Raw genomic sequence first — 22998 nt, forward strand, 5'->3', positions numbered from 1 at the left:
GTTCTGCCGGAGGGGCCGCGGTCCCGGAGAGTAAGCCCAGCCCGGGACAGAGGCAAAAGGAGGAGGAAGGGGTTGGGGTTTGGTGCGGTAAGGGAGCGAGAGTAAGAGAGCAGGCAGCCCCAGGCCAGATGGGAAGCGGGGTGGAGCGGGATGTGGCCCGGGAGAGCTGCCCGTTCCCCTAGGGCCGGCCTTAGGGAGAGCTGGGGGCCTGCCAGGGGAATCCGCCGCTTCTCTCGATCTCCCCGCCTCTCGCTGGCCGGGCTATGAGACACCATGGGCTGGTGTGACCCCGGCGTACAGATGCTGTTCACCATCATGGGCGCTTTCGCAGCTTTCAGCCTGATGAGTATAGCGATCGGCACGGATTACTGGCTGCACTCCCGGGCTTATATCTGTAACAGTACCAACGGCACCAGCGAGGAAAACGAAGTGAAAAAGGAGAAAGGCTCGATGATTCACTCGGGGCTCTGGAGGGTTTGCTGTGTTGAAGGTAGTGTGTTTTATTGAACATATTCACCTGGCGGTTCTCTCAGGCCGGGGGGGGGGGGGGGAAGGGGGGGTGGGGGGGGATCCAAATACACTCATTGGACTGACTCTGGTGCAAAACCTGAATTGTGAACTTGTGTGTGTATGTGTGTGTGTGTGTGTGTTTGCGTCCATCCCGGGAGCCCGGGGGTGGGGCAGGACTGGTCAGTTCGTCCAGATTGTCTGCTTTAACAAGATTCACCCCAATAGCCGGGTGATTACACACACACACACACACACACACACACACACACAGACGCACAGAGAGAGAGAGAGACACCAGGAATTCACAGAGAGGCGCACACCTAAAGTCAGCGGCAAACTGAGTTTATTCAGAACTCTCTTCCTACCTGAGGATTAAGGGGAAGAAGTTGTCAAACTGAAAGCAGACTTTGCCAGGGACTGGGGAGGTGAGGCGTTTGAATAGAATGGGTTTTGCCATTTTCCGGCTGAGTTGTTCACGGCTCCGCGCGTACACCGCTCTCTGGCCTCCTCCTCCTCCTCGTCCTCTCCCTACCGCCACCCCACCCACCCCACCCCCTACACACTATACACACTATACACACTCACTACACACACCTCAGCCCCCGTCTGCTGATTTGTTCCTGGCTGGTTTTATTCTTCCTCCGTCTATAGGGATGGGGGGAGAGAGAGAGAGCTCGGGATACGAGCGTTTCTGTGTCTGTGTTATTACAGAACAGTGTGCCCGCTCAGAGTCACATCATGTGCTCGGCCAGCCCCAGCGCAAATAAAGGCGTTTGCTTATGAAATCAGTTTATGTAAGATTCATCAAAGGCGGGATACACTCCTTTGTCACTAAGAGGACCTAAATGGTGGCTCTCTGTTCTTTGTCTTCGAAACAGTTAGAGCCCGGAACCAACAGATTCGGCTCACCTTGGCCAATGCTGACAGCTGCTGCTGTGATTGAGACTTCCCTCCGATTCTGCCTCACATAACCCGTTAGCATTACCCTCTGTTCCTTCTGTTTGTCTCCAACTCCTCTTCAATGTGACAGCCGTTCCCCTCAGCTCCTGCCTGTGGGACTCACTTCGACAATTCCATCTCCTATGACTTTCTCCCGAATCCCGAAGTATCTTATCATCATGACAGTTGATGTCGTCAGTAAAGGTGTTGCAACACTTATTCACATTATTATAAACAGAATGAAGAAAAGCTTCCGAACCAGCCCCAAACCACAGCCACTCTTTCGCCTCCACACCCCTGCCTGTGCTAGTAGGATCTTGTTCCCCCCTCCACCCCCAAATTTTCCCGAAACAAAAAAAAACTGTGGATGCCTGGAAATCAAAAACAAAAACAGAAATTGCTGGAAAACCTCAGCAGGTCTGGCAGCATCTGTGGGGCCGTTCTGAAGAAAGATCACTGGACCCGTAACGTGAACTCTGTTTCTATCTCTTCAGAGGCTGCTTGGCCAGCTGAGATTCTGCAGCAAAAGCTGTTTTCGTTACATATTTCCCGCTCAGTATTCCTAGATTCCTGTTTGTATTGAAACACCAGAAGGGCGTGCATATGATATCATTTTGGGTTTATTAGCAGCCTTGATGGCACGGGGGACAGGGACAATGAAAGGGTTGTTCAGTGGAGCATCAGATATGGATTTGGGAAATATTCAATTCCTGATGGAGCACCTTCACCTCGTAAACAAACAGCTCTCTCGTTGATGTACCCTTCCGCGCTCTCTCGGAGTATTGACCTGTCCGGGACCAGGCAGACTGGCACCAATCTTAGGCGGCATTTCACACCTTGGGCTTGCACCCACCCAGTATGCCAGGCTATCCGGCCTTTCATCCAATCTAGGTCCTGAATCTCAGCCCCAGCTCCACACCGGAGCCCTGCTACCTCCGGCCAGTTACGTGCCCACTGACCCATTCAGAGATATTGGTGATCGGAGCTTGCAGGTTTACACTGGAATCGCTTAGAGCTCCAGAAGGCGCCAGTTCTTGCCGGGGAAGATCCCACAGTACCGATCCCCTCTTGACGAGTGAATCTGGCTGAGAGACTAGATGGCAAGGCACCGGCCTATTCTTTCACCCGATGTTAGCGAGTAACTGCGCTTTGCAGCAACTTTCACCGTTTGCAAAGCCAACTTTCCACATGACTCAAACAGCGTAGGAATCAGGCCAGACTTTGCTGTAAGGTACAGATCTTTTCTGCAGCTCCTTCTCCAGAAAAAATAAAGACAAACCCATAAACCGATTTCTAACCACAGCCAACACACAGATTTGTATAACGCTCCAGAAAATACCATTAAAGTTGCAGGGAACTTTTTCTAACCCTTAGTCTCTGTATTCCAGTTCAATTTTCAATGGATTAATTAATTTGTTGTAATTGTACGATAATGCACACACCAAGCTAGGTTATACACAACACTTGCCTGTTAAAATAACAACAAGAGTTGGAGGAAAGTTGAGGAGATAGTTTTAAATCAATGAGTGTTAGGATCTGGAACACATTGCCTGACTTGCTGTTGGAAGCAGAATGCAGATTCACTTCCAGGAATTGGAGATATTGTTGGAAAGGCACCATTAGCAGGAAAAAATGGAAGGGAATGTCCAGACTTTTTTTGAAAGATAGGACAGGCAGGATGACCAGAATGGCCTCTTTGTCTAGCTCTGTGATTCTACCTCACCAAAGATAAACCTTCAGTTAAACAAACGGATGGTGTGCCCATGAATTGCAATACCTCCTGATAAAGCCAACCTCAGTTGTCAGTGTCACAGCCACCAAGAGCACACTGTAGATGATAAGTTCCATTTTCTCAAACCCTACCAACATTCATTGCTAACAACTGACTGAGTCTTTTGATAAAGTAACAGGGACGGTTGCAGTTTTTCTCACTCTATTCTTTCATGGGATGTGGGCATCATACACCATGGCGAACATTTGTTGCCCATCCCTAATCACCCTTCAACTAAGAGCCAATTGCATTGCTTTGGGTCTGGAGCCACATGCAGGCCAGACCAGGTAAGGATGGTAGACTCCTTCCCTAAAGGACAAAATCTTGATGGTGGTCACCATCACTGATAATAATTTTAAAATTCAAATTCCACCAGCTGCTGTCATAGGATTTAGAAAATATAGGAAATCAGAGTGGGAGTAGACCAAGCCTGCACCCATATTCCTCCAGCATTAGCATTAGCCTGCACCTTTTCATTATTCATCCAGTTATAGTATCATTACTTCACCATCTCTCTGTTGTGATGCAGTTTACTCTGATTTTGAATAGGTATTTGATAAGGCAAATTCATAATGGACTTGCTGTGTCAAAATGAAAGCCTATGGGGTTAAAGGGAGGGCATTGTATAGAATGGCTAAGATCAAAACCAGTGAGTAGCGGTGAATGGTTGTTTTGCTAACTGAAAGGAAGAAATAATGAAGTTTGCCAGGGTTTGGTGCATGGAGCAACACTCTTTCAGGTATAACTATTCTGGACCTGGGTGTACAGCGCATACACAAAAGTTTAATCTGAAAATTGGAAGTGTGCTAGTGAGGTGAAGAGTAACTGACTTCAGGAGACCATAGACAAAAATGCTAGAACAGACAGACGTGAGTGAATGCAAGTAAGTGTAAAGTGATTTATGTTCATGGAAAGAATGAGGAAAGGCAATTTTGAAGTATGTGATTCAATTTTAAACAGTGAAACCTGAGGGTGCATATGCATATAACATATCTATACATCAAAGGTGGAAAACATTTAAAAAGAATAGTGGATTCTTGACTGCCCTGGGAACATCTGTACAGGAGAAACAGTTAATATTTCAGGTTATAAAAGAACTGCAGAGATCTGCTGGAGATCTGAAACAAGCAAACAACAAAAATTGCAGGTCTGGCAGCATCTTGTAGAAAAAACGAAGTTAACGTTTCAAGTCCAGTGACCATTCTTCAAAATAGTTCACAATCACTTTCTGTGTAGCATACGGCATTCATAGTGGAGTCTCCTTTCCATTGGATGTGATCACTTTGTTTGATAACTCCCTTATGTTATCAAGCATGACCCTAAGTTTCCACTCACATTTTAATGTAATTCTTTATCTTGCTGTCACTCAAACCTCTCTGTCCTCAGCCTGTTGTACTCTTCAAATAAAGCTCAACAGAAGCTCAAGAAACAGCATCTCATCTTTTGATCAGGCATTTTACCACCTTCTTACCTCACCACTGAATTCAACAACTTTAGATCATCATTTCTGTTCCAATTTGGTTTCCATTATCTTTGTTGTTTTTTCTCTCATTTCCCTTTTAGTTTTGCTTTTGTGCATCATTTATAAATGATCCTGCCACTCACATCTCCACTAGACCCATCTTTTATTTATTCATTTGTCCCATTACCATCAACCTTCTGTCATTCAATCCCTCCACCTTCTACCCTTATTTTGTTCTTTTTCCCACTCTTTCCATTTGTTTAAAATCTACTACATTTTCAACTTTTCCCAGTTCTGATGAGAGGTCACAGACCTGAAATGTTAACTCTGTTTCTCTCCGCAGCTGCTGCCACACCTATTGAGTATTTCTAGGATTTTCAGCATCCACAGTATGTTGCTTCTCTGTTGGATTCTTGATATTACTATTAGAGACATAAAACCTGAAAACAAAGATGATGTGCTAAATCTCCATTAATTACTAGGCAGGCCTCAGCTGGAGTATTATGTTCAGTTTTGAGCATCATACATGAGCAAGGACATCAAGGGTTTCGGAGGGTGCAGAAGAAACTTATTAGAATCATTTCAGGAATGAGGATTTACAGTAATGTGGGTACTTTGGAGAAGCTGAGATTGTCCTCCTTAGAAGAGAGAGGCATTTAAATAGAGTAAGCAAAGAGGACTGATTTCCAATGGCTGGGGTGTTGATAACCAGATATTTAAAGTGATTTGCAAAAACAACAAGAGGTGACCTGAGAAAATATTTTTGACAGAGTGAGTTGTTGTGATCTGGGACACATGACTGACCAGCTTGAAAGATCGATGGAGACAAATTTGATTGGATTAACATTTGAATGGAACAGATTGGCAGGTCTTTTGCGTAAGAACACGGAGATGGGATTATTTGGATAGTTCAATGAAATATCTAACATGTGAAAATGGCCAAATGGCTTCCTTCTGTGCTTTATCACTCTGTGATCCTATGAGAATGCAGTCTTGATATTTTGGGTTCCACTGGGATAGGGTGAGGAACCAGCTTTAACAGGCCAGTAAAATGGATTTCTCACTAACAAGTTGGCAATTCACACCTCATATATCTGCTTAACTCCTTTTCTTTCAGCATTGAAATTCTCCAACTCCAGCTCTTACTTTCATCACAGGCATATGTTTGTGAAGCAAAATTGTTTAACAACTGAATCACACAACTCTTCTCTAGTGCATAAATTATTGTAGGTGCATTTGGTAACTTAACCCCCCAAACACAATGCAGTAATTCTAAGAACATTCCTTGATTGGTTCCTCTTGCTTCACGCTTGGGAATTTAATGGAAATACACGACCTTGTATTGGAACATACCTGACTCCTTTAAGCCCTAAAAGAAGCCAGTGAGTGTAAAGTGTGGATGGGAAATGGGCTTAAGCTTGCAGAGACAGAAGTTAAAATTAGCTTGATGGTAGGAGCCAGAGGGTGTTGGTGAAGGGTTGATTTTGGTACTGGAGACCTGTGGCAGTGATGTTCCACAGCAATGCTGGGTCCACTTTTGTTTGTCATTTATAAAAATAATTTGGATGAGAATATAGGAGGCACGGTTAGTAAATTTGCGGATGACACCAAAATTGGTAGTATAGTCAACAGTAAAGAAGGTTAGCTAAGATTACAAAGAGATCTTGATTGTTTGAGCCAATGGGCTGCGGAGTGGTAGATGGAGGTTAATTTGAATAAATGTGAGGTATTGCATTTTGGTAAAACAAACAAGGGCAGGACTTGTACAGTTAGTGATAGGGCTCTGGGTAGTTTGAAGTTTGCATCACATATTGATAGGGTAATTAAGAAGGCGTTTAGCATGCTTGCTCATACCTTTGAGTATAGGAGCTGGGACACCATATTGAGGTTGTACAGGACATTGGTGAGGCCAATTTTGGAGTACTGTGTGCAGTTCTGGCCACCCTGCTATAGGAAGGGTATTATTAAATTGGAGAGGATTTGGAAAAGATTTACCAGGATGTTGCTGGGATGCAGGGTTTGAGTTATAAGAATGGGCTGGTTAGCTTGGGATTTTTTTCATTGGAGGGTAGGAGGCTGAGGGGTGACCTTTATAATTTACAATTTATAAATTTTAGAAATTTGTAAAATCATGAGGGGCATAAATTAGGTGAACAGCAAAGGTCTTTTTCCTACGGTAGGTGAGTTCAAAACTAGAGGATATATTTTTAAGGTGAGAGAAGAAAAATTTAAAAGGGACTTGAGGGGCAAATTTTTCATGCAGAAGGTGGTTCATATGTGAAATGAACTGCCAGAGGAAGTGGTCAATGCGGGCACAGTTACAACATTTAAAAGACATTTGGATAGGTACATGAATAGCAAAGATTTAGAGGGATATGGGCCAAATGCAGGCTAGTGGAATTAGTTTAGTTTGCAAAACTTGGTCTGTGTGGATGAGTTGGACTGAAGGGTCTGTTTCCATGCTCTATGATTGTATGACCTTATAAGGATCGTAATTTGGACCTATGTCTGCTAATAGAGAATATATGAGAAGGATCATTTGTATGGTTAATATAACAATGTTTTCAGATACTAAAAAAGTGCTGATTTAAAAATTGGCATGCTACATGTATATTCTCCGGCCTGTATTAGCAGTATACTGTCTCAGCTTTCTATCTTCCAGCTACTTAGGGCTCTCTGGAGGGCAGCTCTTGTGTTCCTTCTAACAATCCATTTTTTTTGCAGGTCTAAATCTCAGGATATGTTGCTATTTCACTGTAACACCATCATATACTGAAAAATCTTACACCTTTTATTTCCTGTCGACTATTCTCATTATAAATTCTCATATCCATATTTACATTAAAAAGTTGGTTTAACATTCATTTGAAGTTTTCAATTCTGTTTAATTCCCCTTAATAAATGCTGAGGGAGATTAGTCTATATTGCACAAAATTGATGGTATCAGTCAACCATGTAAAAGAAAGCACTCCAGGATGCAGATCATGCACTGTTTGTAAAGTTGGGACTGAACCAGCCTGTCCAGGAATTCTCAAGGCTTCGGTGGTCAGCTGTGTCATATCAGGAGACTTGCATCTGGGGGACTGCCGAAGCTGCTGAGGTCAACAGGGAGGCACTTAGCTCAGCAATCCAAAGCAATGTACTCTTCAGAGAATCCTAAAGGATCTGAATGTGTGTGACCATCAGACCTTAAGATAAAAGACCAGCAATAAACCATTCAGCCCGACAAGTCTGCTCCACCATCCAATGAGATCATGGTTGATGTGATAACCCTCAACTCTATTCTTCTACCTTATCTTCCTAATTCTTGATTCCTACTGATTAAGAATATATCTATGTCAGCCTTGAATATTTATAACATCCCACATCTACAACAATTCCACACATTAACTGAGAGAAGAAATTCCTGCTAATCTCTATCTTAAATGGGTGACCGCTTATTCTGAAATTATGTCCTTTGTTCTAGACTGCCCACAAGGGGAAACAACCTCTCAGCATCTACACTATTAAGTCCCCTAAGAATCTTATAAGTTTCAAAGGGTGTCCTCCCATTCTCCTAAACTCTAGTGAGCACAGACCCAATCTACTCAACCTCTACTCATGAGAAAAAACCATCCAAACCCAGGATTAATCTAGTGAACTTTCTCTGGGCTGCCTTCAATGCCAGTACATTTTCCCTTAGAGAAGGGGAGCAAAATTATTCACAATATTCCAGTGGTCTAACCAGTGCCTTGTGTAATCTTAGCAATACTTCCTATTTTTATACTTTATGCCCTTTGAAATGAAAGGTAACATTTCTTTTGCCTTCACTATTACCTGCTGAACTTGGATGCTAGCTTTTAGCGATTCATGCAAATCCTCTGTGCTGCTGTTTTCTGCAGTGTTTCTCAATTTAAATTATATTCAGCTGCTTTATTCTTTTTGCCAAAGTGCATAACCTCACATTTTCCCACATTTTATTCCTCTGCTAAATTTTTTGCCCACTTATGTAACCTGTCTATAACCCTGTGCAAAGAGATTTTAAAGCATTTCTGAAGAAGGGTCTAGGCCGGAAATGTCAGCCTTCCTGCTCCTCCGATGCTGCTTGGCCTGCTGTATTCATTCAGCTTACACCTTGTTATCTCAGATTCTCCAGCATCTGCAGTTCCTACTATCTCTATAACCCTGTGCAGACTCTTTGTGTCATTTTCACTTCTTGTCTTCCCACCTGTTCCTATGCCATCTGTAAACATGATAATAGCACTGTACATTAATTTCCTTCATCCAAGTGATCAATACTTACAGGGCAAAATCCTGAAAATGTCTCCTTTCTCTCTGTCTTTGATTTGTTAGCCAATCCTCTGCCCATGTTAATGTACTAGCCCTAGTACCATGGGCTCTAGAGCAGACTAATATGCAATGCTTGAGCAATCACCCGACAGATGTGTGACAGAGACAATTGAATAGAATTAGGATCAAGCATAAGATCATCCCAACCCCATGAAACCTGGCAACAATCTGTTTCATAAATAAATTCTGCTTGTCCAACACACAAGTAAATACAAATCACCTGTGGAACTGTACGTCTAAGAAAGCAATTGAAAGGGGGGAGTGGTTGTGGAATGCAAAAGAAAAGAAGTATTGGACTATACACTTCCTGTGTTTTTATTTGACCTGTTTCATGTAAGACAATTCTATTACAAAGACATGTTTAAAAGAAAATAGTTTAACAATGAAATAGCATGCATCTGGAATTTGGATTGCAAAGAAACCGAGATGGTTACAACATAGTAGTACTCACCAATAAAACCGAAGTAGCTGGGAGACAGAACACAGAGTTACTAAAAAGGCATCAAAATATGATTATAGCATAACAACTTAGCAGAGCTAGTTATCTTTAATTATCTTTAATTTGCCAAAAAGTATAGATTTACCCCCCATTCATGCTCTCTCCCAACACACAGACACACACACACACACACACACACACACACACACACACACACACCACACACACACACACACACACACACACACACACACAATGCCTCCAGTTTTCAACTGTAGATTGACCTTCAACTCTCTGTTGGTGACCCCTCTCTCCTGACTGTGGTATTAGGGATTAAATCTGACTCTGTGATAATTATTTTAAACAACCTGTTCAGAGATGTTATGACATATCTCCGGGATAAGTGGGACTTGAACTAGGTGACAGTGACTGCCCTTGACATCAAGGCATCAAGGAGCCCTAGCAAAACTGGAGTCAGTGATAATCAGAGGGAAACCTCTCTGCTAGTTAGAGCCATACCTGGCACATAGGAGGATGGTCATGGTTGTTGGAGGTCAGTCATTCCAGCCTCAGGACATCTCTACAGGAATTACTCAGGGTAGGATCCTACGCCAAAAGATCTTCATTTGCTTCATCAATGATCTTCCCTTCACCATAAGGTCAGCCATAAGGTGGGGATGTTCGCCAATGACTGCACAATATTCAGCACCATTCATGACTTCTCAAATACTGAAACAGTCCATGTTCACATGTAGAAAGATGTAGACAATATCCAGGCTTGGGTTGAAAAGTGGCAAGTAACATTTGTGCCACTCAAATACCAGGCAATGACCATTTTTAACCAGAGACAATCTAACCACAAACCAATTTATCACAACCTGAACAACATCGAATGGTGAACATGGAAAGAGTGACATTCAGTAGTGAATCTCTCACTATTCATCATTCATCATTGAATTTCCCCCATTATCAACATCCTGGGAGATGCTGTTAATGAACCTAACTCGACTAGTGATATAAATACTATGATTCCCAGAGCAGGGCAGAGGCTAGGAATACCACAGCTTAACTGCCCAAAACCTATCTACCATCTATAGTGAACAGTCAGGAGTGTGGTGGAGTACTACCCACTTGCCTGGATGGGTGCAGCTCCAACAACACTCAAGAAGCTTGACACCACGGCAGCACGGTGGCTCAGTGGTTAGGATCCATGTTGCCAGGACCTGTGTTCAATTCCAACCTTAGGAGACTGTCTGAGTGTAGTTTACGTTATCATTGTGTCTGTATGGGTTTTCTTCGGGTGCTTTGGTTTCCTCCCACAGTTTAAAGATGTACCAGTTAGGTGCATTGGCCATGCTAAATTGCCCCATAGTGTCCAGAGATGTGCAGGCTAGGTGGATTAGCTACGTTAAATGCAGGGTTATGGGGATAGAGTTGGTGTTTAGGTCTGGGTAGGATGCTCTACAGGGGTCAGTGCAGACACAATGTGCTGAATGGCCTCTTTCTGCACGATGGGGATTCTATCCAGGGCACAGCAGCCCACTTAATTGGCACCACATCCACAACATTCACTCCCTCCACCATCAACGTTAGTTACAGCAACGTATACCCGTGTGTACTAAATACAAAATATGCCGCAGATATTCACCAAAAGCCTAGACAGCACCATCCCAAACCCACAACCACTAATATCTAGGAGAAGGATAATAGATACATGGGAACACCACCAACTGCAAGTCCCCAAATTCCAAAGACCCAAACCCCACATCAGCCTGATTTGGAAATATATTGCCATTTCTTCAATGTTGCTGGGTCAATAAACTGGAATTCCCTCCCTAAGCGCATTGCGTGCCTACCTACAGCACATAGACTGTAGTGATTCAAGAAAGCAGCTTACCAGTACCTTCTCAAGGGCAATTTGGGACAGGCAGAAAAACACTGATGAGGCACAGTATACACCATGACAGGTGTGATGCAATGTCACATGACCTTGTTCTTTCTTGCAGCCTCCTGGCAAGATTAAGCCACAATAAGATGTTTCTTCATAAGGTCAATGTTTTCCTTACTCCAGACTAAGTAATTACTATTTTGCAACATAACAAGCCTAAAAATATTATTGTGAGTTTAACCCTAACCCCACCTGCACCCTTTCACTGCCCTGTTGGCTTCCTAGTAATCACATTACCTGATAATTTCATTAGCTACTGTTTGGTAATTGAAGTATAAAAATTATAATAAAGTCTTTCCATCAACCTCAGGTGGACATTTGCATTGACAGTATCTCCAGGCAACTCCCCTCATAACTGGATGTAGAGCAAATTACTGCAAATGCTAGAATCTGTAATGAAAATAACAAATGCTGGAGATCACAGCGGGTCAAACTGCATCCATGGTGAGAGAGCAAGCTAACGTTTTGAGTCTAGGTGACTCTTCATCAGAGCTGAACTTCAGCTCGAAACATTAGCTTGCTTTCTCTCCGCGCATGCAGTCTGATACATTGTGATCTCCAGCATTTGTTGTTTTCCCGTCATAACTGGGCCCCAACCCCTTGACTAAATGGTGGGACCTTTGACACTGTTAGTCTATCAGGATTTCCATCTCTGGAAGGGAGAACTGACTGAACTACCTCCTAAATTTGCCTTTTGCTGGTTGAAAATGTTGTCTTTTTGCATTGTGTAATCTGAATCAAATATTGCAGAGCTACGCTTTCCATCCTGTTTGTCAGCCTTTGCACTTTCATCAGATTCCCAATTCAGTCATCTCCTAATGGTTTGTCAGCTTTCCTCCTAATTCAATCTTTGACTTCTTTGAAACAGTCTTGTACCTATTGTTGCCAGAAATTGATGTCTTGATCACCTGAACTGATATGGTGATCTGGTTGGAGTACGGTACGATTGAAGTATAACTTCCTCAGGTCTGTATTTTCCTCAGGTCCTTTAACCCAGCATTTCATTGATGTCACAATTGCTGTTCTGCAGTGAGTGAACATGCTAAATGTCTCTAAATCTGTCACTATTGTTTCCCAAAGAGACTAATAACTTTTTAAAATAGATTAATAGACCAAACAATTATTCAAAATAAAGCTGTTGACAAGACCATGTGTTTTAAGGCTTTTACTGTAACATACAACCTAAACTGAGCATTCATTAAGCATTAATTAACAGGCAGATTCTGATTGTAGAATCGTACAGTACAGATGAGGCCCTTCATCCATCAAGCTTGTACCACAAAAAAATACACTACTACCTATTCATCCCATTTTCTGCTAAAGGGAAAAGTAAGTTTTGCATTCTTTAATGCATCTGAAATATGTTTTATGAAATATTTTTACATTAAGTCTGACCTTTTGATCGATCTATGTACTAGGAGAAAATTAAGAGCTAGAGAATGCCATTCAGCCCCCTGAGCCTGCTTTGCCTTTCAATAAGATTGTGGCTGGTCTGTTTCTGTTTCAAATTTTATACTCATGTCCACACCTGAAAACCTTTGATTCCTCTGCCTAACAAGAATTTATCCACCTCTGCCTTAAAAATATTCAATTCCATCTTCTAAGGTAGAGTTCTAGTCTGACGCAACCCTCTGAGAGAAAGAATTTATCCTTACCTCATGCTTGAAGGATGACCCATAATTTTAAAATAGTTCACAAGAGGAAACATCCATTCCACATTCACCTTGACAAGACATTCAGGATCTTAAACACTTCAATCAACTAACCAACATTCTAAACTGATGTGGAAACAAGCCCAGTGTGTCCAATCTGTCCTCATAAGACAACCCATTTGTTCCAGGTATCAATCCAGTAAACCTCCTCCAAATTGTCCCCAACTCATTTACGTCCTCTTTTATACAAGGAGACTAAAACTGCACATAGCATATGAGATGTGATCTCATTAATGCTGTTTGTAACGGAAGCATGACTTCCTTACATTTATGTGAAATTCCTCTCATAATAAAGGATAGCATCCAACCTAGCCTTCCTGATTACCTGCATCCTAAATTCATAGCAGAAATAGTCAGCCTTAGTTCGCTAGTCCACCTTGCCAGTTCAAATCTACCAGTGCCCTTTGACAATCCACTCATCTCAAGTTTATCCCGATATGGTCATCACCAGTAAGGCACACATCAATGAATTCCTTTTATTTGAATCTTCAAGAGCCCCATCTGTTATGTTCCCTTTTAGAATAGCAGTTGAACTTTCACAAGCGTCCTCCTTGGTTAACACAAACAGTTGATCCTGCTTTCCCACAGCAGTAGCCCTTTTGTTCTGTATCTCAAATAGAAGCTGTTCTTTATCTCTGCTATAGTCTGAAAAGGTATTTAAATCCTTACCCTTATTAGAGTCATAGAGATGTGCAGCACGGAAACAGATCCTTCAGTCCAACTCGTCCATGCTGACCAGGTATCCTAAATAAATCTAGTCCCATTTGACACCATTTGGCCCGTATCCCTCTAAACCCCTCCTATTCATTTCCCCATCCAGATGTCTTTTAGATGTTGTAATTGTACCAGCCTCTACCACTTCCTCTAGCAGATCATTCCATACGCACACCGCCCTCTATGTGAAAAAGTTGCTCCTTAGGTCCCTTCTAAATCATTCCCCTCTCACTTAAACCTGTGCCCTCTAGTTTTGGACAACCCCACCTTGGGGAAAAGTCCTTGTCTATTTACATCTATCCACCTCCCTCATGATTTTATAAACCTCTATAAGTCACTCCTCAGCCTCCGACACTCCAGGAAAAATAGTCCCAATCTATTCAGCCTCTCCTCATATACCAAACCCTCCAACTCTGGCAACATCCTTGTATATCTTTTCTGAGCCCTTTAAAGTTTCACAACAATCTTCGTATAGCAGGGAGACTAGAATTGCATGCAGAATTCCAAAAGTGACCTACCAATGTCCTGTACAGCCGCAACATGACCTCTCAACTCCTCCACTCGATGCATTGACCAATAAAGGCAAGCATACCAAACGCCTTCTTCACTATCCTATCTATCTGCGACTCCACTTTTAAGGGACTATGAACCTGCACTCCAAGGTCTGTATGTTCTTCATTAAATGTGTCTCTCTTTGAATTTCTCTCTTTATGGCAATTGGCATTGGCATGTTTCCAAACTGAGGAATTCATGAACCTTTTTTTTAATTGAGTTAAATATACATTTCAAAACATAACCGCCTTGCAAAGCTCAATTTTGAGCCATTATTACTTCAATTTCAGAGTCAGTCATTTCTGAAACTGGATTTTTTTAATGAGGTCTAAGGCTGTTGTAAGATAAGATAAATAGTAGAGTAGTGCAATTGGGAAATCTCTTTTAAGGATGAAATTAAGGGTTACATTTGATGAAATTCATCTTTGCAATTATCTTCCATGGTCTCTGAATAAAAGCAAGTAGGATATTACATGCAAAAGAGAAAGTGTTCCAACCGAGAGCAAGAAGATCCTTGAGAGATACAGAGTTAATTACATCTTAAAAATATTGTCAGTTGGTGTATGTTCCTACTGGATCTAGATACTGCAAAAAATGTGCTCAATTTAACAAGGAAACAAGTACAATCATGTATCAAGAGACCCAAATGAAAGGCCAAAGCCGAAGGTTAGAAAAAAATAACAGGGAAGAACAGGTAAATCATATAATATTGACTAGATGATACAAAGCTTAAGCGTTAAAAGTCTGAAGATTGAACAAGGGAGAACAAACAAAAGTTTGGAGTCAGCAGAAAGTTAATGAAGTAGCAACTGGGGCAATACATCTCGATTTTATCACAATGAAGATTCAATGAAGATGAAGTGACTGTACAAAGTTAGAACAAACAGCAAAGTTCAGAGAGTCAATGAGCTCATTATTTACCTCAAGCAGAGGTTAAATGTACACTAACTCAATTCCCCAAAAGCTTGCAAGAAAGAAAGCCATTTACTGAGAATTCACAAATCATCAAACCCTTTAGCATAAAGCTCCCAAACTTTTGGCTGGAAATTGGGAGAGGGGAGTGTGCAGCGGGAACTGGGTGTCCTTGTGCACCATTCGCTGAAGGTAAGCATGCAGGTGCAGCAGGCGGTAAAGAAGGCAAATGGTATGTTGGCCTTCATTGTGAGAGGTTTTGAGTACAGAAGCAGGGATGTGTTGTTGCAGTTGTACAGGGCCTTGGTGAGGCTACACCTGGAATATTATGTGCAATTTTGGTCTCCAATTCTTAGGAAGGATGCTTTTGCTCTCGACAGACTGCAGCGAAGGTTTACCAGGCTGATTCCAGGGATGGCGGGTCTGATGTATGAGGAGAGATTGACTAGGTTAGGATTGTTTTCACTAGAGTTCAGACAAATGAGGGGGGATCTCATTGACACTTATAAAATTCTAGCAGGACTGGACAGGGTAGGTGCAGGGAGAATGTTCCCAATGGTGGGTCCTGAACCAGGGGTCACAGTATGAAGATTCAGGGTAGACGATTTAGGACGGAGATGAGAAGACATTTCTTCACCCAAAGAGTGGTGACCCTGTGGAATTCATTACCACAGGAAGTAGTTGATGACTAAACATTGAATGTATTCAAGAGGTGACTAGATATAGCACTTCAGGCAAATAGGATCAAAGGTTATGGGGAGAAAGCAGGATTAGGCTATTGAGTTGGACGATCTGCCATGATCGTGATGAATGGCGGAGCAGGCTCAAAGGGCTGAATGGCCTCTTCCTACTTCTATGTTCTATGTTTCTATGTTTTAGGAACTCCACTGTGACTCCATTTGAGGCTTGAACATCATGGTGACCTTGGGGGATAGGGGCTGTGTTTGGTGTGGGGCTTGTAGGGAGATGAGGTAACAGCAAGGGACATGGAAAAGAAGGTCTATGAGGCCAGATGCTATAGAGATCCATAGCAGCTGATGCTGCCTTGAAGCTGCAACCCCAGCATTACAGCTCATGATCCCACAGCCCCCACTTTGAGAATCCATGCTTGTTTCTAGCTTGCGAAGAGTTAGAATTTTTTAATTTGATTGCACAGTCGTCATGTACCTTTGGAATCACACAATCTCCTAAGATTAACCTCATATTCTGTTATTCAGTCACCATCAGTAGGAAACCAGGAGTCATTGTCAGTTTCTGTCAAGTAAAAGAGATAAGATAACATTTCAATGTGTTGCTTCCTAAGGCATTGTGAGCAGAAGGTTTTCATTATACATTTGGTAGCAGTTCAGTTTTAGATATTTCATACAAAGGATATCTTGTATTCTTTAACAAAACACTTCCACAACTATTAATTTGTCTATTTAAACCACTGCACCTTTTCTTAAACAGTGAAATTCATAAACTCAGAGCCCGAGCTGGGATCTCTAAAAAATGGGACAGCAGTACACTGTAATTTATTAGGGCACCCAGACAAGTACATGTATAACAAACTCCAGCAATTATCAATTATATTTCTAGTTAACCTGTTATTAAGTTTTGCTCTTCCTGACGGATCCTGAAATGATGGTGGAACAGTCACTGCACTGGTGCTTACTGGTTTCTTTCTGGTTTTTACCATCTCAGGACTTCAAAGAGGAAATTGCTTCAGAATCAATTACTTTCCTGAAGATGATGATTATGACCAGGAGGGATCAGAATACCTTTTACGTAAGGATTGAAGAAACTGAATGCTCTAAACGTGAAAGTGATCAGTGATGTAGCTCGGAGCCAGACTTGAACTAGAATAGTCGATGAATCTAGATCATTTAGAAATGTGTGCTGTTTCTTCCAAACATTAACTTTCATATAATTCTTCCAAGCTATCTTCCATGATTTATATACAGCCCTACCTAGCCCCTACACTAATGCTAATAGACCCTGTGTTCATCTTTATTCCCTTTAGCGCCTCTTCATTGATGATTGAATATATGTTGTAAACAGAAACTGTCTTAGGGTTACACTCCCTGTTCAAATTATTGCCCATCTTCTAACAGCATAAAGATTACACTTGCTCTTGGCTCAATCTCACCATCACCTTAGTGATCAAGCAGATTGTTTTATAAATCTGAGAGAATAGACATTCCCCTACAACCCTACTCCTATTCCAGTAACTCAATCTGGGAGGAAATTCGATAGTTAGCATTATGTGTCTGATAACTTTGCCAATGCTCCATTTTTCTTTGGAAACACTAGACAGGGATTACTTGGAGACAATACCAGAACCTTGTTCTCATCTGTTGATTATCCATCAGGTCCATACTGCAGCAGAGTTACTGGGTAAGGGCACTGCTGGGAGCATTGGCTGTTCCAACTGCCACCCTCAGACCGAGCCAAGGAACACCAAAAGCCTTTTCAGGGATTTTCTCTCATTGCCACCATCACTCCCAATCTCACACCCACCCACAACCCCACTCCCACTCTCACTCATACACACACCAACACCCCCACCCTCACTCATACTCACCCTCTGACTAGCACTCAAACTTACACCCCACCTCACCCCCAATCCACTCCCACTCACACTCCCTCTTATACTCAAACCTCACTCTAATTCCCATTCACACTCACACCTAACTCACACCTCACACTCATAGTTTGCTCTCACTTGCACTGTCACACATACTCTGACATTCACACCTCACTCTCAATCTCACACTCACTCACAATTGCGCTCAGACACACTCATACTCGCTCATATGCTCATACTTCATGCTCACTTGCTCTCACAGTCACATGCACTCACTCACATGCTCACATCTCATGCTCACTCGCTCTCACAGTCAGATGCACTCACACACACTCTCACTCTCACACTCACTCACACCACACACACTTCTCACTCAGTCTCACTCATGCTCTCATTCCACTAACTCTCACATTCACCCTCACACTTTTACTCTCTCAATCTCACTCTCACTCCCATAATCACTGTCACTCTCACACTCACTCTCACACAGCCTTACTCTCACTCATGCTCTCGGTCTCACTCAGTCTCACATTCATATTTTTAGTCTTACACTTTCACTCACTCTCACATTCTCACACTCTGTCACCATGCACACTCTCATTCCCACTGTCACTGTCACTTTCACTCTTACTCACACTCTTACAGCAGAAATCAATGGTCTAACCTGGAATCCTGGTGACTCAGTCACTACTTCAACATGCAGGGCAGAAATGACAAGATAATGAGCTATTGTAACACACTTGATCTTTACCTTCAGGTACACACCTTTCTGTCCTGAACACATACAGTCATATTCAGTGAATGTATTTTGTTTTGAATTCCCAAAAGTAAGGTAATATATTTTGAAACAGTTCCATCAGATACAAAATGTGATAAAGTTGTTTGATTCTCTCTTCAGGCATTGTCCGTGCTTCCAGTTTATTCCCAATACTCAGTGCTATCCTGTTGCTCCTGGCCGGTCTGTGTGTCGGAGCCGGCAAATTGTACAGCAGCAAAACCAACATTATCCTCAGTGCAGGCATCCTGTTTGTAGCAGCAGGTCAGTGCTTCATTTATGATTGATTCATTCATTCTTCATTGCTCTCACACTCACCAACTCCTCATCCACTCCTCACACTCACCCTCACCCACTCCTCACCCACTCCTCACTCTCACTCTCACCCACTCCTCACTCTCACTTCTCACCCACTCCTCACTCTCACCTTCACCACTCCGCAAACTGACCCACTCCACGCTCACTCTCACCACACTTCACCCGCACCCACTCCTCACTCTCACCGCAAACTCACCTATGCCTCACCTTAACCTCACCCACTTCTCACCTACTCTTCACCCTCACCCACCCCTCACCCTCACCCACTCCACACCCTCACCCACTCCACACTCTCACCCACTCCACACCTTCACCCACAGCACACTCTCACCCTCACCCACTTCACCCCCTCACCCATTCCACACCCTTACCCCCACCCACTCCACATTCTCATCCACTCTAAATCTTCACCCACAGCACACTCTCACCCTCACCCACTCCATGCTCTCACTCTCACCCACTCCACACTCTGACCCATTCCTCACCCTCACCCATTTCTCACTCTAACTCTCACTCTCATCCTCACCCATTCCTCACTCTCACTCTCACTCAAACCCACTCCTCTCACTCTCCTCACTCTTGCACAATCCTCACTTTTGCCAACGCCTCACTCTCACGTTTGCCCACTCCTGATTCTCACCCACTCCTCATTCTCCCCCATTCCTCACTCTGGAGTAAACCCGACTCTGACAGAGAATGTACTAATCGCCACACACTCTGCTATGTCACTCATGCAGTCTTGTACCTCAGGGGCCACAACGCAGAGGCATTATAAAGTCACAGGTTCCTCACGCAACTCAAAAATATGCATTAAAACACACAGACCATCGTTTGGAACCACAAATGATCACACGTACCGGCAAGTAAAACGGCCTCACAATCCCATGAGGAACACAGTCAATCTCCAAACAGCTTTGCTTGTACTGTATGTCCCACACAATCTCCAGCGGCAACTGTACCACAGATACAACCACGGAATCACACCATACCACTGAAAATAGAATATTCTTGTTCGTATATTGGAATCTTTATGCATTTGAAAGAAATATTAAACTGCATATTGTTTTAGTAAAGTCAATTTATTTAACAGAGTCCCACCGATGGTAGAAAACAGCGTGTACGATTAAAACTACAGTAATGTCTCCCGATAGCAACATTATCATTCCCCAACACCGCGCTCCAAACAAAAAAAAACTGCCGATGCTGAAAATCAAAAACCGAAATTGCTAGAAAAACTCAAACAGGTCTGGCAGAATCTGTGGAGAGAAAGCAGGGTTAACGTTTCGGGTCCAGTGACCTTTCTTCGGATCTTTCCCGATTATTTTCCCATTCCAAAGCAGTAAGTGGAGGGTAGGAACAAGCAAGCAACTTCTCCGGGTTATTTAAAAGCAAGCTGGAAATCTAGGCTAAAAACGGAAATTGCTGGGAAAAACCCAGCAGGTCTGGCAACATCTGCGTAGAGAGAGAAGCAGAGTGGAAGCAATGTGACAACGCATTGGGCTGCATGATTCAGTCGAATCTGTGTTAAAATTCCCAGAAAAAAAAAGTTTACAAAACCGCGAGCTTGCAGGTTTGAAGGGATCTGCTGCAGAGCCAGTTAATGTCTGAATAAAAAACTGAAAGAACTGCGCATTCTGTAAATCAGAATCAAAAACAGAAGTTGCTGGGAAAGCCTGGCAGATCTGGCAGCATCTGTGCAGAGAAATTAGAGTTAATGTTTCGGGTCGGGTGACCCTTCCTCCGAATGTGACTAACAGATGCTGTTTATGTTCCAGGACTGAGTAACATTATCGGGATAATCGTGTATATATCCAGCAACACGGGTGACCCCTGGGATAAAAACGATGATGAGAAAAAGAGCCTGTATTCTTACGGCTGGTCTTTCTATTTCGGGGCGCTATCCTTTATTGTGGCGGAGATGGCCGGAGTGCTATCTGTCAGCATTTACATTGACAAGAACAAAGCGGTGAGGACCAGGTCCCACCGGGACTACTTAAAGACTTCCTCCTCGCCTTACGCCAGGATGTCCAGCTACAGGTACCGCCAGCGGCGGAGATCCGGCTCCAGCTCAAGGTCAGAGGAGCCTTCCCCGGCTCGGGAGCTGTCCTCGGCCGCTGGGCTGAAGGTAGTGAGTAGCGTGGTGCCCCTGACCGAGATCTCCATGTACACCTTGTCCAGAGAGGCGGCCAAGGGACCTGCCAGAGCCAGCTACCACCCGGAGCAGGAAGAGAGCTTCCTCCAGGTCCATAACTGTTTCCAGAAGGAGCTGCAGGAAGACCTGGTGGCCAACATCATGAACAGGCGAACGACGCCAGTCTGAACACTCACCTTCTTCTCTGACGCCCCCTCCCCACCTTCCATCCCCTCCCCCACCTCACTGACCCACCGCCTCACCCCACCCTAACCCCCAGCTCCAACACCACCTCCTCCCCAACACCTAGCTTCCACCGTCTCCCCAGCTCCCACAGCCTTCTCCACTCCCACCCTCCCAGCTCCCACAGCCTTCTCCACCCCCACCCCCCGCAGTTCCAACAGCCTTCTCCGACCTCACCCCCCCCGGTCCCACCGTCTCCCCCCCCCCCCAGCTCCCACAGCCTTTTCCACCCCCACCCCCCCAGCTCCCACAGCTTTTTCCACACCCACACCCCCCCAGATCCCACAGCTTTTTCCACCTCCAACCCTCAGCTCCCACAGCCTTTTCCACCCCCAGCTCCTACAGCCTTCTCCACCCCCACTCCCCCAGCTTCTACCGCCCTCCCCCAACCCCTGTCGCTCCCAGCTCCCACACCGCCTCCCTTTACCCGTCCCCCCACTCCCCCAGCTTCCACCGTCTCCCCAACCCCCAGGTCTCACCGCCTTAACCCCACTCGCCCAGGATCCACACCATTCCCCTACCCATGCTCCCAGCTCCCACACCGCCTGCCCTCACAACCCCCAGCTCCCACCGCCTCCCTTTCCTCCTCCCTCACTTCCCCAGCTTCCATCCCCTCCCCCACCTCACTGGCCCACCTCCCACCGCCTCACCCCTCACCCTAGCCCCCAGCTCCAACAGCATTCTCCACCCACACATTCCAGCACCCCCCCTCCAGCTTCCAATCCCTCTCCCACACCCCCGCCGTACTCCCACAGCTTCTATTCCCTTCCCTTCCACCCCAGCCCCTTACCCTCCACCGTCTCTTCCACCCCCACTCCCCAAGATCCCATACCCTCCCTCTCCACTCCCCCCTCACCTCCAACCGCCTGCCCTCAACCCTCCTCCACCCCACTATCCCTGCATCCCCCCATCTCCCCCCACTGGCGGGGTTTTGTTTTTCATTGCTGTGGCGCCTGCTTGGATGAGCAACAAGTGTTAGACCGAGAGAGGAACTGCAACCAGGTAAAGGTGGGGGCGGGAGCGGGGGGAGGGGAGGGGAGGTCACCCGGAACAGGGTGGGACGGTGAAAGGGCTGAGGGAAGGAAACAAAGAAGAGGGAAAGGAAAGGCTTTGGGAGCATTGCCCACTTCCTGCCCCCCCCCCACCCCACCCCCATCGAAAGCCTGATGTGCCCATACAGTCCCACCCGGTGAACATTTTGTAACATTTAATAGACTCGCAGCATCTCCCGGGGCCACAGTCAGATTCCGGGTTCCCCTTCGGTGTCTGTGTCCCCACTGCCACAGCCCCCCAACCCCACCCGCATCCCGGGCTTTCATGTTGCATTGCATTTCCTGGCTTCGGTTCCCACAACCCCCTCCCATCCCCGCTCCCTCCCCCCAACACTGGGGTGGTGTTTCCGACCTCCCGGGGGTGGGGTGTGAGAATGGGAGGGAGGGCGAGGGGAGGATGTTTATTGGCCACAGTAGGCAATTTCCCCTCTCCTCACCCCCCCTCCCCGAGAGATACCACCCACCCCACCCCCGTGCTCCCGCTTTGTGTCTGTGCGTGTGAGGGGGCGGTGGTGAACTGACATCTGAATACTGTCTATTCCCAGAGTCTGGAAGCTCTTCCACACCCACTCAGTGCTGGGGATGGGAAGTACGGACCCTCAGTGTCTCCATTGGTTTGTGTTTC

The 22998-nt window shown here is 44.6% G+C and overlaps 1 protein-coding gene across 1 annotated transcript; it reads left to right on the forward strand.

Moving 5' to 3' along the window:
* Nucleotides 1-273: 273 nt before the first annotated feature.
* LOC109937782 (voltage-dependent calcium channel gamma-4 subunit) lies at nt 274-21267 on the forward strand. The gene is made up of 4 exons (XM_020536286.2): nt 274-490; nt 16972-17055; nt 18753-18893; nt 20723-21267. The coding sequence occupies exons 1-4, from the start codon at nt 274-276 to the stop codon at nt 21265-21267; spliced, it is 987 nt and encodes a 328-aa protein (XP_020391875.1).
* The last annotated feature ends 1731 nt before the right edge of the window (nt 21268-22998 follow it).

This window comes from Rhincodon typus, chromosome 23, assembly GCF_021869965.1.
Source record: "Rhincodon typus isolate 14 chromosome 23, sRhiTyp1.1, whole genome shotgun sequence".
In the NCBI taxonomy this organism is placed as follows: domain Eukaryota; kingdom Metazoa; phylum Chordata; class Chondrichthyes; order Orectolobiformes; family Rhincodontidae; genus Rhincodon; species Rhincodon typus.